A 14,200-nucleotide genomic window follows, 5' to 3' on the forward strand; every position below is an offset into this window, starting at 1 on the left:
TCCCATGTTGAATACTTTGGCTGTAGTCCGCTGTAGAAGCAGAACAAACCACAAAACAACTCTTTAGGTGGGTGTTCAAAATAAAATATTTATTTCTAAATGTAACAGGTTCTTCATTCACATGTTTCCAGTCAACAAATCTTTAAGTTGAGACAGTGATAGTCGTACTGTGTTAGTTTAGTAAAGGGAAGCGTGAGTGAGACTGAGACAGGTCTCGGTCTAGTGATAAATTAACTAAAGATTGATAACCATGAATCATTCACACGTAAACAAACAGCTGATCATGTGATCAACAACCGGGCAATACTGCATCCTGATAAGAGAATAGAAGGCTCGGTTCTCATGCCCATACTAGTTTACCACTTAGAAGCTATGCCATTTGGGAAGTAACCATACTTCATTCTACGTAGTGGATATTGGAGCAGAGCCTTAAGAAGTGTTCAGGTTGAAGGAATGAATGTGCAAATCACAGAAACACTGGTGAGTGCTGCTGTAGAGAGGCAACCCTGACACATGATCGACCAAATAAAATAAACATCAAAACAAGAGCAACACAAGGCAGGTAATGCATATACTGATCTGATTTGCAGTTAAGAGAAAGGAAAATACATGTCAGTTCCAACCAACCTCATGTTGATAAGCTGGGACAGGAGGACTAGGACAGTTAGTGGTTATTAAGGAACCAACCAAGACCTGAAGACATGATGATGCCAAACCCATATGTATTTATATACACACATAATAAATATGGCTTTGAATGATGCATATGATAAATATTGGCATATTATCTCACAGCCCTCATAATGCTTATGGAATAATACTGCCTATCTGAAATGTTGACAGGCTCAATCAATCAATCTGATGATAATTAAATAAAACTGGCTGAAATTAACTAGAGGCAGTAGTCATGTATTACCCTACTACAGTATTACACATGATTCACAAAGTCACTTTCATTGTCCATTTACTGTTTTCAGCTAGAAGAAGTTAACTTAAAGAAACAAGTCAAAGAAACATAACCCTTTAATATAAAAACAACACTTCTCTCTGTCTATTGGTTCAACACAATGAGCAAAGAAGGAGAAGCCATTTTCAAACATTAGCAAAGGCAATATTGACACGATCATCAGATGATCAATAACACGATCAGATGTATGGATTAACCTTTTAGAGCCGGCCTGGGCCTCATCTCTGGCTGTGCCTGAAAACATTACTAGCTTCCTCACTCCTTTTTTCCTAAATTCCTCTCAAAGCTCATTGGAGGAGGTCGTCAGAGGGTAGGACCTTGGATCCTCTCTGCCAATTAGCTTTGAGAAGAGTTAAAGAAACAAGGACAGAGGAAGAAAGGATTGGACAGCTAGTAACATTTTCTGACAGCCTCACATCAACCTTGTCAAACACTGATACAGGCCTCTCCGCTACACTAGAGGACCAATACTAACTTCAGATAAATCACACAGTTAACTTGTATTTCTGTGTAAGTTGTTGCATTGGCGTGCCAGACTTTACATACAGGTGCATATCTCATGTTAGGATTGGTCCTTAACAGGTCAGAGTAGATCCCAGTGGTTCTACCTTGTGAGGAGAGGATATGACAGACAGGGTGAATCTTAATTGTATTGAATCTGATGTTCCTCCCCTAGGACCATCTCCTCTGATGCGTTTTGAGAAGGAATCAAGGAAATAGAATTGAGATTCACCTACAGAGACACACTCATTCCCTGCTATCACCCCACTCGAAACACATACAGTCAAAGTATACAGCTCTCACAAACAAACACATTAACACAGTTCAATTATATAAGTAAAGTAACAAAAGGAATAATGTTAAATTATTAACATTTACAGGCTTTAATGGTGATTATTATAGATGGTATATTATTATAGATAGTCTTTTTTGTTTTTGTTGAAAGGTTAAGATGCGTTCAACCCCTCCTCTTCAGAAAACTTTGCAGGCAGGTTAACAGCCCAGGAGGAATCAGCTGTCCTTTAAAAATAAATGTGCGTCCGACTGTCCGTCCGAGTATCCTGCCGATGGCATAGATCAGTTCAGTTCCCTACGCTTTGACACTAGTCTGGTTTAACGTCCTCAGACTGTGTGGTTGTATTTTTTTAGGCTATGCGGTGGACTCTCGGCAGCGTGTGCAGGTGTGTGTAGCCCTGTTTCTGTGTGTCTGGACCTGCACAGTGCACCTGGTCAGGCCGTAAGTGTGTATCAACAGGTGTCTGGCCTTGGCCTGCACGTCCTCCCACGCACTGGCACTAGAGGGCGCTAGAAGCACAATACAAACAGAAATCGGGTTAGGACAGTGGCTCTTTCTTCATTTATCTTTCCTCGATTCCTCACATCCTCTCTCGACACCTTGTTAAAATTCATTGGAGAATTAGGTCCGAGGGGGAAGGACCTTAGAACAGCTCCAATACAGCTGAGAAGGGTTCGAGGACATAGGATGTGAAGAATCACAGAAAGACTAATTGAGATACAACCAGAGTGTAATGTTCCTAAACCTATCAACAGAATGCACTCCACATACCATGTGTACAACTAACAAAGGAGAGGAATGTCAAAGGTCACTCACAAAGCTGCAGGTGTGCGAGGGCGGTGGTCTTGTCGCCGGTTAACGCCCACACGTTGAGCTCGTCCACTGATTGGACGTCCTCCAACTTCAGAAGGTCTTCTCTGATTCGCTGAACGTCCACATGCCTGGGTGCCCCTAACAGTAGAAAAAGTACCCAATTGTCATACTTGAGTGAAAGTAAATGTACCTTAATAGAAAATGACTCAAGTACAAGTAAAAGTCACCCAGTACACGTCTACTTGAGTACCGTAGTCAAAAATATAAATAGTAAAGTAAGGTACAAATACCTGAAAAAACAACTTAAGTAGTATTTTAAAGAATCTTTACTTAAATACTTTACACCACTGAGTAAAACACATTAAGTTTCATGAAACTCAGAACGTTAACATTGTTTTGCTCGTCTCTCTAGCCAGTCTTGTTGCCATGTCCAGTACGTTGCTAGCGAAATACTTGTCCCATTCATAGCATGAGAACAATCTACTATTATTTAAACACTATGGGATATTTTTACAGCTCCAGATTAAGCAATTGAAACTGTGTTTTAGCTCTCTCTCTCACAGTAGATCTGTCTGGTGAGCAGAAGTATGATGATAATGTAGCTTATCTCCGTCCCTCCAGGACATTATGGTATGATCTAGATCAGTGGTTCCTATTCCTGGTCCTGCGGACCCAAAGGGGTACACATTTTTGCTTTTGCCCTGGCAAATCAAAGGCTTGATGAGTTCATTAGTTGAATCAAGTGTGTGAGTGCTAGGGGGCAAAAACAAAAATGTGCACCCCTTTAGGCCCCCAGGACCAGGATTGAGAACCACTGATCTAAATCATATACAGTACACATATAGGCTAATTAATATATGAACTGTAATACATGTAGCCGTTCTCTCACCCTCGAGGACGATGACTCCCGTGTCTCGTATGATGCGTATCGTAGTGAACAGCACCAGGATAGAGAAGATGTAGGTACAGATGGGGTCCGCCAGCTTGTACTCTGGCTAGGGGGGCAAAGGTCAAAGGTTAGATATCAGGTCAATCTAACTCAGCTGGGTCATGTTTGTTAGGTACCAAACTGAAAGAAACAGACAAACAGAAAGGAACTATGTGGACTCGTCCAATAAGGCAGGGTTTCCCCAACTCGATTCCTGGGGCTCCCCCTGGGTGCATGTTTTGTGTTTTGCCCTAGCACTACACAGCTGATTCAAATAAACACCATCAAGCTTTGATTATTTGAATCAGTTGTGTAGTGCTAGGGCAAAAACCAAAATGTGCACCAGGGGGGGGGGGGGGGCCAGGACCGAGTTTGGGAAACCCGAATAAGAAACGGTAAATTGAGTTTTCCATTGCAAAATGTTTTAAAAAACTTTTTCTGTTGCATGGGCTAATGAACACGACCCTGGCCCGACCCAGAAAGCCCTTAAACTATCCCATTCATCCCTTCAACATTAAAACAACAGTTACAAAATCAATGGATCTTTAACCCCTCTTCCTGCTCCCAGGTCTGACGTTCCAGCCTACCTTGAAGCGTACGATGTAGGCAGCGATGAGGACCCCTATACTCTGGACCAGGTCTCCCAGTGCATGGATGAAGGCTGCCCTGACCGCCAGGCTGCCCTGGGGACCCTGCTGCCCCTGGGCTGGGGGGCCACCGTGGCTGTGGCCATGGCCGTGTGAGGGTGGAGGGGGACCCCCGTGGGAGTGACCATGACCCCCGTGGGAGTGGAGGTGACCGTTACCGGTCTGGTTCAGGAGGAAACCCATACTATAGAAATAAATAAGAGAGAGGTTTGTCAGTTTGCTTTTAACTTCTTGTGGCCGTTTAATCTTGTACTACTACGTTTAATCATTACTATAGATGATTGAGGCTACACTCACTACACTATCAATCATCTACACTTTACACACGCCACACTCATCAACACACTTTCCACACGCCACTTACCATCATCAACAACACTCTACACACGCCACGCTCATCAACACACTTTACACACGCCACACTCATCAACACACTTTACACACGCCACGCTCATCAACACACGCCCCGCTCATCAACACAATTTACACACGCCACTTACCATCAACAACACTCTACACACGCCACGCTTATCAACACACTCTACACACGCCACGCTTATCAACACACGCCCCGCTCATCAACAACACTCTACACACGCCACGCTCATCAACACACTCTACACACGCCCCTCTCATCAACACACTTTACACACACCACGCTCATCAACACACGCCCCGCTCATCAACACAATTTACACACGCCACGCTCATCAACAACACTCTACACACGCCACTTACCATCATCAACAACACTCTACACACGCCACGCTTATCAACACATTTTCCACACGCCACGCTTATCAACACATTTTCCACACGCCACGCTTATCAACACATTTTCCACACGCCACGCTTATCAACACATTTTCCACACGCCACGCTTATCAACAACACTCTACACACGCCACTTATCATCATCAACAACACTCTACACACGCCACTTATCATCAACAACACTCTAAACACGCCACTTATCATCAACAACAACACTACACGCCAGGCTCTAACCAACTGAGTCACACAATTGCCAAGTCATTTTGTAGTGCGAAGTGGAGAGGAGTGGACCTTTGGACTGCAGTAGTTTATGACATATCATCATACACAGCTTTATCATTCATTCACTCTAACTGGAATCAGGAATCCCTCCCTCCTCACCTCCCCACTGTCGGGTGCAAAATGACTGCTCTCTCCGTCTGTGTGTGACAATGCAAGTGTGTGTGCATGCAGGTGTGTGTACTCAGCTACTCACACTAGGTTGACAGCGACCCCCACAGCTGCAGTGATGAGCATGGCATCTCCGTTGATATCAAAGTCCTGACTGACAGTTCTCTGCACCGCCTCGTTCAACAACACCCCCGTTAGGATGTAAATGAGTAACACACTGATACCGGCTGAGACCACCTCTATGGGGGGGGGGGGGACAGATTAGACTATAGCAAATAATGTACCCAAACGTTTATACTGGACAGCTGAATGTAATATGGTAACAGTTTACTGTCTGCATCTATTAAACAGGAGGCTCTAAAACAGCAGAAACCTCTCTGAGCTTTTCAATCACAAGGTCACTTTCCTTACACAGTCTGAGGAGAGAAACGTGAGATACAGGATCAGAACACTGCTGACCTCACACTTTCCATCTCCAAAATATGACAGATCTAGAAAGTGGATCTTTCTGGAACAAGAGGAGAGCAGTAACAGTAACGTACCCAGGCGATGCAGTCCGAAGGTGAATCTGTTGGTGGGTGGTTTAGCAGACAGCCACAACGCCAGTAGAGATACCACTATCCCAATCAGGTCAGTTAACATGTGGAGAGCATCAGTCATTATGGCCAGACTGTTAGCTACATAACCACCTAGAGACACACAGATAGACATTAAATACGTGATCGTAATAGAATATCACCAACAGAATTTAACTTAGGGCCCCCAAAAGGCTAGGGCCGGCTCTGGCTGCATGTGTGGGTATGGATGGATGTTGGTACGCAGACCCGCGAGCCACTGCGGCCTCTCATGATGACTTCAGATTTTGTGGCCCCCACCCCCATCAAAGTTGCCTATCCCTGACCTACATTATAACCTACACAGATAGCTGTTAGCTACATTTCCACCTACAGACATACAGAGCTAGCTGTTAGTTAAATCAATACTGGTATTTCTCAGAACATGATCAAGCACACATTACGTTTCTCATCACAGGTATATGTGTGTATTGTTACGCCAGCAGGTGATTGTACAGGTACATGTATGCTAATACCACCATGTGTTGAACATTCCTCAACTCTTCACCTGGGGCCAGGTATGAGGTGGGACAGGTATGACCGACTAAGATTACAGATCCAATCACAATGTTGATGTGGGAGATTTAGGATCTGAAAAGCAACTACTGAGTACAGTCTACAGCTGTCCCCAGCCCTGGTCCTGGAGAGCTACAGGGAGTGCACTGTGCATACTTTAGTTCCAGCCCATCACCAACACTCTTAATTCACCTAATAAAAGGTGTTGATGATTAGTTGGTTAGTGAGATCAGGTGTGCTCTAGTGCTGGGCTTGCAGTGCACACTCAGTACCTCTCCAGGACCAGCGATAGTGAGTAGGTCTACTCAGGCTACTTCAGATTGGAACTTGGAAGTCAATGCTCCAAACATCATACTAAATTGATTTGATTGGAACTTGAAGGCCACAGCTTTAACATCACAGTACTAGCAGTGTATAATGAGAGTCTGTAGTCAGTACTGTAACAGACTAGTGTAGTGTGTGTCTTGTCTGCTCACCTATCAGTTCTCCAATCATGAAGAGGAAATACAACACAGAGGCGCACACCAACTTCTTCATCACTCTCCTCCGTTTAACCCCCTCTCTCTTCCTCGTGCAGCTCTCACACTGCAACCGGTCCATGTTGACACTGGGGCTCCCCAAGCTCCCTGAGGACGAGTCGAGCAGCGAGTCGTCATCGTCCACCACCACTGTGTTCACCGCGACGCCGTTCGGCGATGCCCCGGCTGCGTAGTCCTCCATCTCACCGGAAACCACCACTTTGAGTTTGTTGAATTTGGGCGCTTCATCCTCCACGAGTTCGTCACCGGAGAGGTCAAAGGGTGCGGTGTCGCTCAGGTCCCAGTTCTCTGGCTCCTTCCTAAAGGCAGACCGCACCTTGCTCATGAAGCTCGCACCACCTGACATCGTTAACACCAGTTGTTGACAGGTCAGGAGCCGTTAACTTTCAATGATGCCGGTCCGAGCTTGGTGTGCTTCTCACCAATGTCACCGTCTTATAAAGTATTGAATCAGTGGTTGTGGCTGTAACGTTACATCTCTGTGTTGACACACCTGAAACACCTGTGGGATGGAACAAATGAATCATTACCAGAAATAAATAAAAAACGTCCTAACGTTACTTAGGACACACCCAGTGTCTGTTAAAACGGTACAGTATAATACAGATACTGGATTTTTTAAACAAATGAATATGGCTAACTGCACAACAGGTTGACATTTGTAAGTATGTATCGATCGTCTACCCGTGTAACAGAACACTCCGAGGTGGACATTGATTTAAGGAAGCCTACATATTCAATAGTTCATGCACTGAAAACGATGACCATTCCATTTCAGGGAATTCTGATGATTCGAGGGGAACTTCAATGGGGATGACAGCACTTCCAATTCACGAACACACACAAACAATGCATCCACAGTCGGCTGAATCAATCAAAACAGATTGCTAGTTGTCTGCATCCAAATTCCCTGTTTGTCATTAAATAAATTGTCGTTGAAAACAACATCTTGTTAACTACACACAATAGTAATGTCTGGCAACAACTCATCAGTCCTACAAATCGATTCACCATTGACAGAAGATGGGAGGCTTGATTGGTTAGCCAAGCTAGCGCGGAGACTCGATTTCTGTTTTTAACTGAGCTGAAAACATCACATTTATCTTACAACATTAGCGTTAAAATTACCGATCGTCAGCCTTTTCTAGAAGAAAATATTTCCTCGCTGTGATTCTGTTCAAAATCATTTCTGTAACATCGCACCGTTAATAGTTTGAGTAGTCAAGCTACTAGCTTGGTTCAAAGAGGAAGTCCAAACAGTCACATGAGTGACGCCGTCACATGATGTTTTCCAGACGTTGCGGTTCTTGATGGAGAGCTCATTTCAAAAGGTAAAGTGTTCGAAATCATCTGTATATTTTACAATATAACATGATTGCCTCCATTTGGAATGACTTGAATATGTGTTTTGCTGCCTTAGCTAACTGTAGAGTGGACAGCATTTCTAGATTTATTCGGAATGGCATAGCTAGCTATGTTTAGTAGAAAGCTAGCAAAGCCAGGCACTATAGCACTCCCCTAGTGCTGCTATCCAACTAGCTAGTTACTATTTTATCTATTTTATTGATACCTGGTTGTGTTGTCTGAGTCAGGCATTCACTTACTAAGGACATTCAGCCAGTGCTTGCCAATCCTCCCCTGAAAAGCTACAGGGTTTTCAGGCATTTGCTCCAGCCCTACTGTAACACACCTGATTCTACTAATCACCTTTGATCAGCTGAATCAGGTGTTTTAGAGCAGGGCTGGAATAAAAGTCTGCACACTTCTCCAAGAGGAAGTGGGTTTGCAACCCCTCAGAAGGTTCAAGGGTCCAAGTGTCTAACATCTCCAGTGTTTCCCCTATATTCATTTAGCATCTGCGAGCCGCTACTCCAAAAAATATGATTTAAAAAAAGAAGTTACCTTTTAACAGTTCATATTCTGTTAACTCATACCCAAATAATGTTGTTGACTCAGCCTATATTTGTATTTGTGGCCAAAGCATAAAATAAAAACACTTCAAAAACCCCACCTCAAACTTTTAAAAAAATGCTTGCTATTTCGTGATAGTGTGATGTAATACTCCTCAGGAGGATGAGCTGGCCAATCAGTGGTCTAGAGGAGGATGAGCTGGCCAATCAGTGGTCTAGTGGAGGATGAGCTGGACCATCAGCAGTTCACTCGCATAAACATTTTTAATAACCAGTATACGCCCACACCATTCCAACACAGAAAAGCTGCTTTTTAACATACATTTACATTTTAGTCATTTAGCAGATGCTCTTATCCAGAGCGACTGTGCTTCTATTTTACCTTTTTGAATTGGAAATGTGTTCTTTGCATACTTAATTAAAACATTTTAGAAGGAAAACTATTTCACTCATATTGTAAGTAATTATAGGTCATATTTCATGGAAATCTGGAAACACTGGGCAGTTACTTTAAAACAGCAACATTTTGTCTCTACGGCCAAGAGGAGGGCCATTGGCCACACCACCGCTGCTGAAAAAAATCTCTGCTTGCTTTCTCTAGGCTGTAGAATCAGACAGTGACGTCCCACATGGAGACAGAGGGGAAGGCAGATGAGGGTTCCTCATCTCAACGTGACCCTCCTCAGAACACTGGTAGCTACGGTAACTAGTCATGAGTTACACATGCTTATCTCAACTCTGAATCAGGCCCTTATGCCTGATTCGGACTACAGGGCCAAACCGAACCAAGCTGAGTTGTACTGGGCTGGCCTGGTTACATATTCACCATAGTTGCTGGAACCATGCTGGACAAGACGTGAAAATAAAATATTGGTGCCAGGACAGTACGGTTTGTGTCTGCCCTGTAGTGTGAATCAGTCACTTCAGGTGCTTTTCCACTGGCAGGCTTTGCACTAGTTTTTGGTCAAAATATGTTTATTATAATGATAAAAAAATGTGGTGTGTGCTTCTATTTGACCTTTTTGAATTGGAAATGTGTTCTTTGCATATCCCCCTCTCCCTGATGCACCCTCAGAGAGTGGGGTCACGGTCAGGGTCTGCCATTATCAACGGCGGCCCTGGAGCAATTATGGTTAAGTGCCTTGCTCAAGGGCACATCGACATATTTTTCACCTACGAGACCTCTCCCAAAAAAGCCCCAAAAAGTCTAGGGCTATGTACCTACCCTGACATGAGGTCAAACTGAAGGGAGTGGGACTGGTCTTTCTACATGTGACCGGCTAGAATTGACAAAGTGTTTGTTATTGCCCCTTAGATCTCAGCCTGACTCTCCAGGACTTTCGCCCTACAGAGGACTCCCAGCCTGCAGAGAAATCAGTCCTTGTTGAAGAGCCCATTGTAGTGGACAGAAAGGCCATAGAGAAACTGACAGAAGGCCTGCTCTCTCACTACCTGCCTGACCTTTACAGCTCCAAACAGGCTCTGTTGGAACTCAAGTTAGTATTCAAGTCACATCAGACATTAAAACAAACACTTGGGGTACGTCCCAAACGGCACCCTATTTTCTATGTAGTGCACTACTTTTTGACCAGGGCCCATAGGGCTCTGGACGAAAGTAGTGCAATATGAAGGGAATAGGCTGCCATTTGGGATGCACTTGTTGTTTTCTCTAGTCCAGTTTCATCTTTCATTTTATTAGGAGGATAATGATAATTCACTGATCACGTCTGAATTAGATTCTACTTGACAAGATAGTTAGTTTCCTCTGTCCATGTTACAGGTGTTGTGGTGTGTGACTGTCATGTGGTTGTAGCTCTTATGTTCCTCTCCTTTCCTCTTCACCAGTCAAAACCAAGTCATCCTGCTGGACACACTGGACCAAGAAGTCACCAAATTCAGAGAGTGCAACTCCCTACTGGATCTAAACTCACTGGTACATTTGACTGTCTAGCTGGCTGTCTGTGTCTGTCGCTCTGCCTGTTTCTGTCTGTCTGTTGTTTCAAACATACACAGCATCTGAAGAGAATACTTTCATTGTCCACCCCTCCTGCTCCCTGTAGGAATGATGTATGTTTGAAACCGGTACTGTTTGTTTCAGTTCACAGAGGCCAAGTTGTATCACGGTAAACTGGTGAACATACGTAAAGACATGATCATGCTGCACGAGAAGACAACTAAACTAAAGGTGGGTGAATGTTTATTTTCCCCCCAGAATGGACTATTGTTGCTTAGCTATTGCTCACCACATAGTTTCTTCTCCTCTCCTCCTCCTCCATTCATTCTCTCCTCTCCTCCTCTTTCTCCTCCTCCACCTCCTCCATTCATTCTCTCCTCTCCTCTTCTATGGTAGCAGTTGATAAGAAATAGTTGTTTTAAATGTAAACTTAAATTTGAACTTACTGACATTGACTTGAATGGGAAACCGTGATGAAAAGTTGTTTTAAAACACGTTGAATTTGTCTCTCTGTCTCCAGAAAAGAGCGTTGAAGCTCCAGCAGCAGAGAGAGAAGGAGGCTATGGAGAAAGAACAACAGAGAGAGAAGGAGCTGGAGAGAGAGAGGCAGCTGATTGCCAAACCTGCCAAGAGAACATAGAACCATCCATGAACTCTGTCCTAACTCTGGCACTGCCAACTATACTATAGAGCCAAAGATGAGGGCTGCGTCGCACTTGTCTCGAGGGCTCCGACCCTGACCCCATCTCTGGTTGTTGAACAGTAGACCAACTCAGTTCCTCAAGATGACACAGTTCATCCAATCGTTGGTGTGAGAAAGTCAGACATGATTTGTTCTCTTGTATGCGGAGCTGTTAGGACAAGTACTGCTTGTAGGTTGTTTTATATTCAGTGGTGTCAAGACGATTACTGCTCCTGGTTAGTTTTCGTGGCCAATCATGCTGTTTAGATCAGAAACAGCTCATGCCAGCAGTGACTATTCCTCACTTCATCCTAAATGTCTGTAATAGGGATTTTCAAGGTGAATAAAAGAGAAGAGCAGTCGCAGATGAAGTCAATCAAAATCAATCTGGTTTAATATAGGTTGCAACAGGGAGACACCTCCAGCACAGAAGCAGAGAAAAAATGTCTAACTCGCTTTCTCTAAGTGTGTGTGTGTTGAATATGTTTGAGGGATGAATGTAGCACATGGGGATGTGTGAGACTTACTCCTCAGCCTGAAGTGTCCCCCCTAAGACGCTTCAGAAGGGCGGTCACGTGTGCTAGCAAAGCAGAGATCCTGGGGTTTCCAGCTGAATTAGGAGGAAGCAGTGATCCTTTACATAAGCAGGCCCTTATATTCTAATGTCACAGCACCAATGTTCTGTAAACACCTGCCGAGAACCTTGTAGGAAGTCACAACATCAGCTGCTACAGAATCACAGTGTCACAGAATACAATAACAATCGGTGTCCTCTGTCATTGTACCTCCAGTCTGGTGTCAGCCACTATCAACAGATATGAGAACAATCCATAACATTCAGTATCAAGTCTAGTGACCATCAACCCGTACACAAATGAGTGTCCCAAATAGAACACTGGAAATCATGTGTATTACACAAAGGGGAAAAAAAATATGCTAAGCATTGAGTTAATTGCTAACTAGAGTTAGCTCAATAACTGGAAGCCTATGGGTATCTGCTAGCATGCAGATACCCATAGACTAGCATGCAGATACCCATAGACTTCCAGTCATTGCGCTAACACTAGTTAGCATTGGATAGCAGAAGTACCTCTAACTTTCTTCATACTGGACACAGAGACATACATTTGGTATCCACAAGTCCATCTGACTCTGGGGAAGTAGATAAAGGGCCTCATTGCCAAACTCCCGAAGTATCCCTTTAACTGAATATGCTGAAAATGAGCTTTATGCATCTTAAATTACAGTCTCCCGTTTTAATCATTCGACATACCCACCAAAAGTGGCTTGCAAATGACCAAGTATCTCGATGCATTTTCAAATGTAGCTTTACTACACATTTCAAGGTGTGAACACCCACAATCAACCTGCCATTCCAAATAAACAATTTTGTCAATTCCAAATCAATTACAGGCTGGGTTGACTCCCACCTCCCTCCCGGTATTCAACCAAGCATCTCTTCAATTCTTATTCCGTTAGTTTGCAGTTCAGAACTCACAACAGCACAAATTAAATTTATGGCTGTCAGAGTGGCCCTTGTGATGTCCCGATATCAATGTCCAGGGGAAGTCTGATTTCCCTACCCAGACAACCTGAGCTTCAGCAACCATCCTTTGCTCTCCATTCTGCCTCGTCCGTTTTTGCCCAGGCACCAACAGCATGAGAGAAGTTTAGATAAGATCCCTTCATGCCTGCTCCATGTGCTAAGTCTCAGGACACATGCAGCACTCCTGCAAGAAGGGCAGTCAATAGCTCAGATGCTGCATCCAGGTTGCTTGGTGCAGGCTCAGGCTAGCAGCTGTGAGGGACCGGGATGTAGTGGATGCCATATCTTCAGCCAGTTAGAGGGGGTGTGGTCTCACACTGATCTGGTCAAATTCATCTGATGCATCAAATGTACCATCTGGGGTTCTTATCACAATGAAAGAAGACCTGAACACAGTTTAGGACATTGCTGATTCCAGAATCCAAGACCAAGTAATCACTGTATGACTAATATTTACCAATATTCTCCATACAAATGTTAAACACAAATGTCAAAGAAAATAACAAAACACTTGTAATGGAGCCACTTTTTAAGTTGACATACAGTCCTTAATTACAAGTTGGAAATCCCACAGTGCAGTTACAGCAACAAACCTGAGAGAGAACTGGAAAATACAGCAGAACAAACCCAGTGAGATGTGTATAAAAACTAAACAACAACAACCCACTTCTTTAGAGATATCAACATCACATTATTACATTTAAACATCACCCAATGCCAACAGACCCACCAATGCAGAGGTCAACTTCCAGTTTTCCGGTGTGGTGCTGGTGGTGAGATGCTCTGCTGGCGGGGGTGATCAATCCCCACCAGAGGGAAGCTGTTTCCATACTCATTATTTTGTGTCAAAACAGAGGTTAGAACCTACAGGGAATAAAAACGCGTCCTCCTGTGAATATATTAAAAGTTAGGCGCTTAGTTTCCCAAACCCCCTCTGTACGAGGTCACAAAATCATTTATCATTCTCTCCCCTCCAGCAGGGCGTTGTTATGGCTACCAAGCGTTCAACTATGCTGAGCTCGAAAGCCAGAGAAATTACACGTGTGAAAACACATTTCTGATAGTTAGATACTCAAAATGTTACTTAAGTTTATTTTAAAGTGAAACATACCTCACTGTGTAAA

At 43.8% G+C, this 14,200-nt stretch overlaps 2 protein-coding genes across 3 annotated transcripts; one reads left to right on the forward strand and one right to left on the reverse strand.

Annotated features, from left to right (window-relative positions):
- Positions 1 to 1,005: 1,005 nt before the first annotated feature.
- LOC311115877 (putative proton-coupled zinc antiporter SLC30A4) lies at positions 1,006 to 8,200 on the reverse strand. The gene is made up of 8 exons (XM_084191000.1): positions 8,113 to 8,200; positions 6,922 to 7,486; positions 5,858 to 6,004; positions 5,401 to 5,554; positions 4,092 to 4,335; positions 3,466 to 3,571; positions 2,580 to 2,714; positions 1,006 to 2,272 (listed from the first exon to the last, which is right to left on the reverse strand). The coding sequence occupies exons 2-8, from the start codon at positions 7,328 to 7,330 to the stop codon at positions 2,118 to 2,120; spliced, it is 1,350 nt and encodes a 449-aa protein (XP_084047126.1). The 5' UTR covers positions 7,331 to 7,486; positions 8,113 to 8,200; the 3' UTR covers positions 1,006 to 2,117.
- A 29-nt stretch (positions 8,201 to 8,229) lies between these two features.
- On the forward strand, positions 8,230 to 11,892 carry LOC311115878 (biogenesis of lysosome-related organelles complex 1 subunit 6-like). 2 transcript variants are annotated; one of them, XM_084191001.1, is made up of 6 exons: positions 8,230 to 8,315; positions 9,496 to 9,596; positions 10,210 to 10,390; positions 10,740 to 10,827; positions 10,993 to 11,079; positions 11,369 to 11,892. In XM_084191001.1, the coding sequence occupies exons 2-6, from the start codon at positions 9,524 to 9,526 to the stop codon at positions 11,486 to 11,488; spliced, it is 549 nt and encodes a 182-aa protein (XP_084047127.1). In that variant the 5' UTR covers positions 8,230 to 8,315; positions 9,496 to 9,523; the 3' UTR covers positions 11,489 to 11,892. The 2 variants fall into 2 exon arrangements, with proteins under 2 accessions (XP_084047127.1, XP_084047128.1); XM_084191002.1 differs by having other exon boundaries at positions 9,496 to 9,587.
- The last annotated feature ends 2,308 nt before the right edge of the window (positions 11,893 to 14,200 follow it).

Source organism: Coregonus lavaretus, assembly GCF_964263955.1.
Source record: "Coregonus lavaretus genome assembly, contig: HAP1_SCAFFOLD_1020, whole genome shotgun sequence".
Lineage (NCBI taxonomy): Eukaryota > Metazoa > Chordata > Actinopteri > Salmoniformes > Salmonidae > Coregonus > Coregonus lavaretus.

What these genes read in the sequence shown, in the direction of transcription:
- LOC311115877 (XM_084191000.1), bottom strand. Translation starts at nt 7,330, where the DNA reads ATGTCAGGTGGTGCGAGCTTCATGAGCAAGGTGCGGTCTGCCTTTAGG. An exon ending in CATGATTGGAGAACTGATAG is followed by an intron (nt 6,005 to 6,921) that starts GTGAGCAGACAA and finishes GTGTGTCTCTAG; the next exon opens with GTGGTTATGTAGCTAACAGT. An exon ending in GGGGTCGCTGTCAACCTAGT is followed by an intron (nt 4,336 to 5,400) that starts GTGAGTAGCTGA and finishes TTATTTCTATAG; the next exon opens with TATGGGTTTCCTCCTGAACC.
- LOC311115878 (XM_084191001.1), top strand. Translation starts at nt 9,524, where the DNA reads ATGGAGACAGAGGGGAAGGCAGATGAGGGTTCCTCATCTCAACGTGAC. An exon ending in TACTGGATCTAAACTCACTG is followed by an intron (nt 10,828 to 10,992) that starts GTACATTTGACT and finishes TGTTTGTTTCAG; the next exon opens with TTCACAGAGGCCAAGTTGTA. An exon ending in AGAAGACAACTAAACTAAAG is followed by an intron (nt 11,080 to 11,368) that starts GTGGGTGAATGT and finishes CTCTGTCTCCAG; the next exon opens with AAAAGAGCGTTGAAGCTCCA.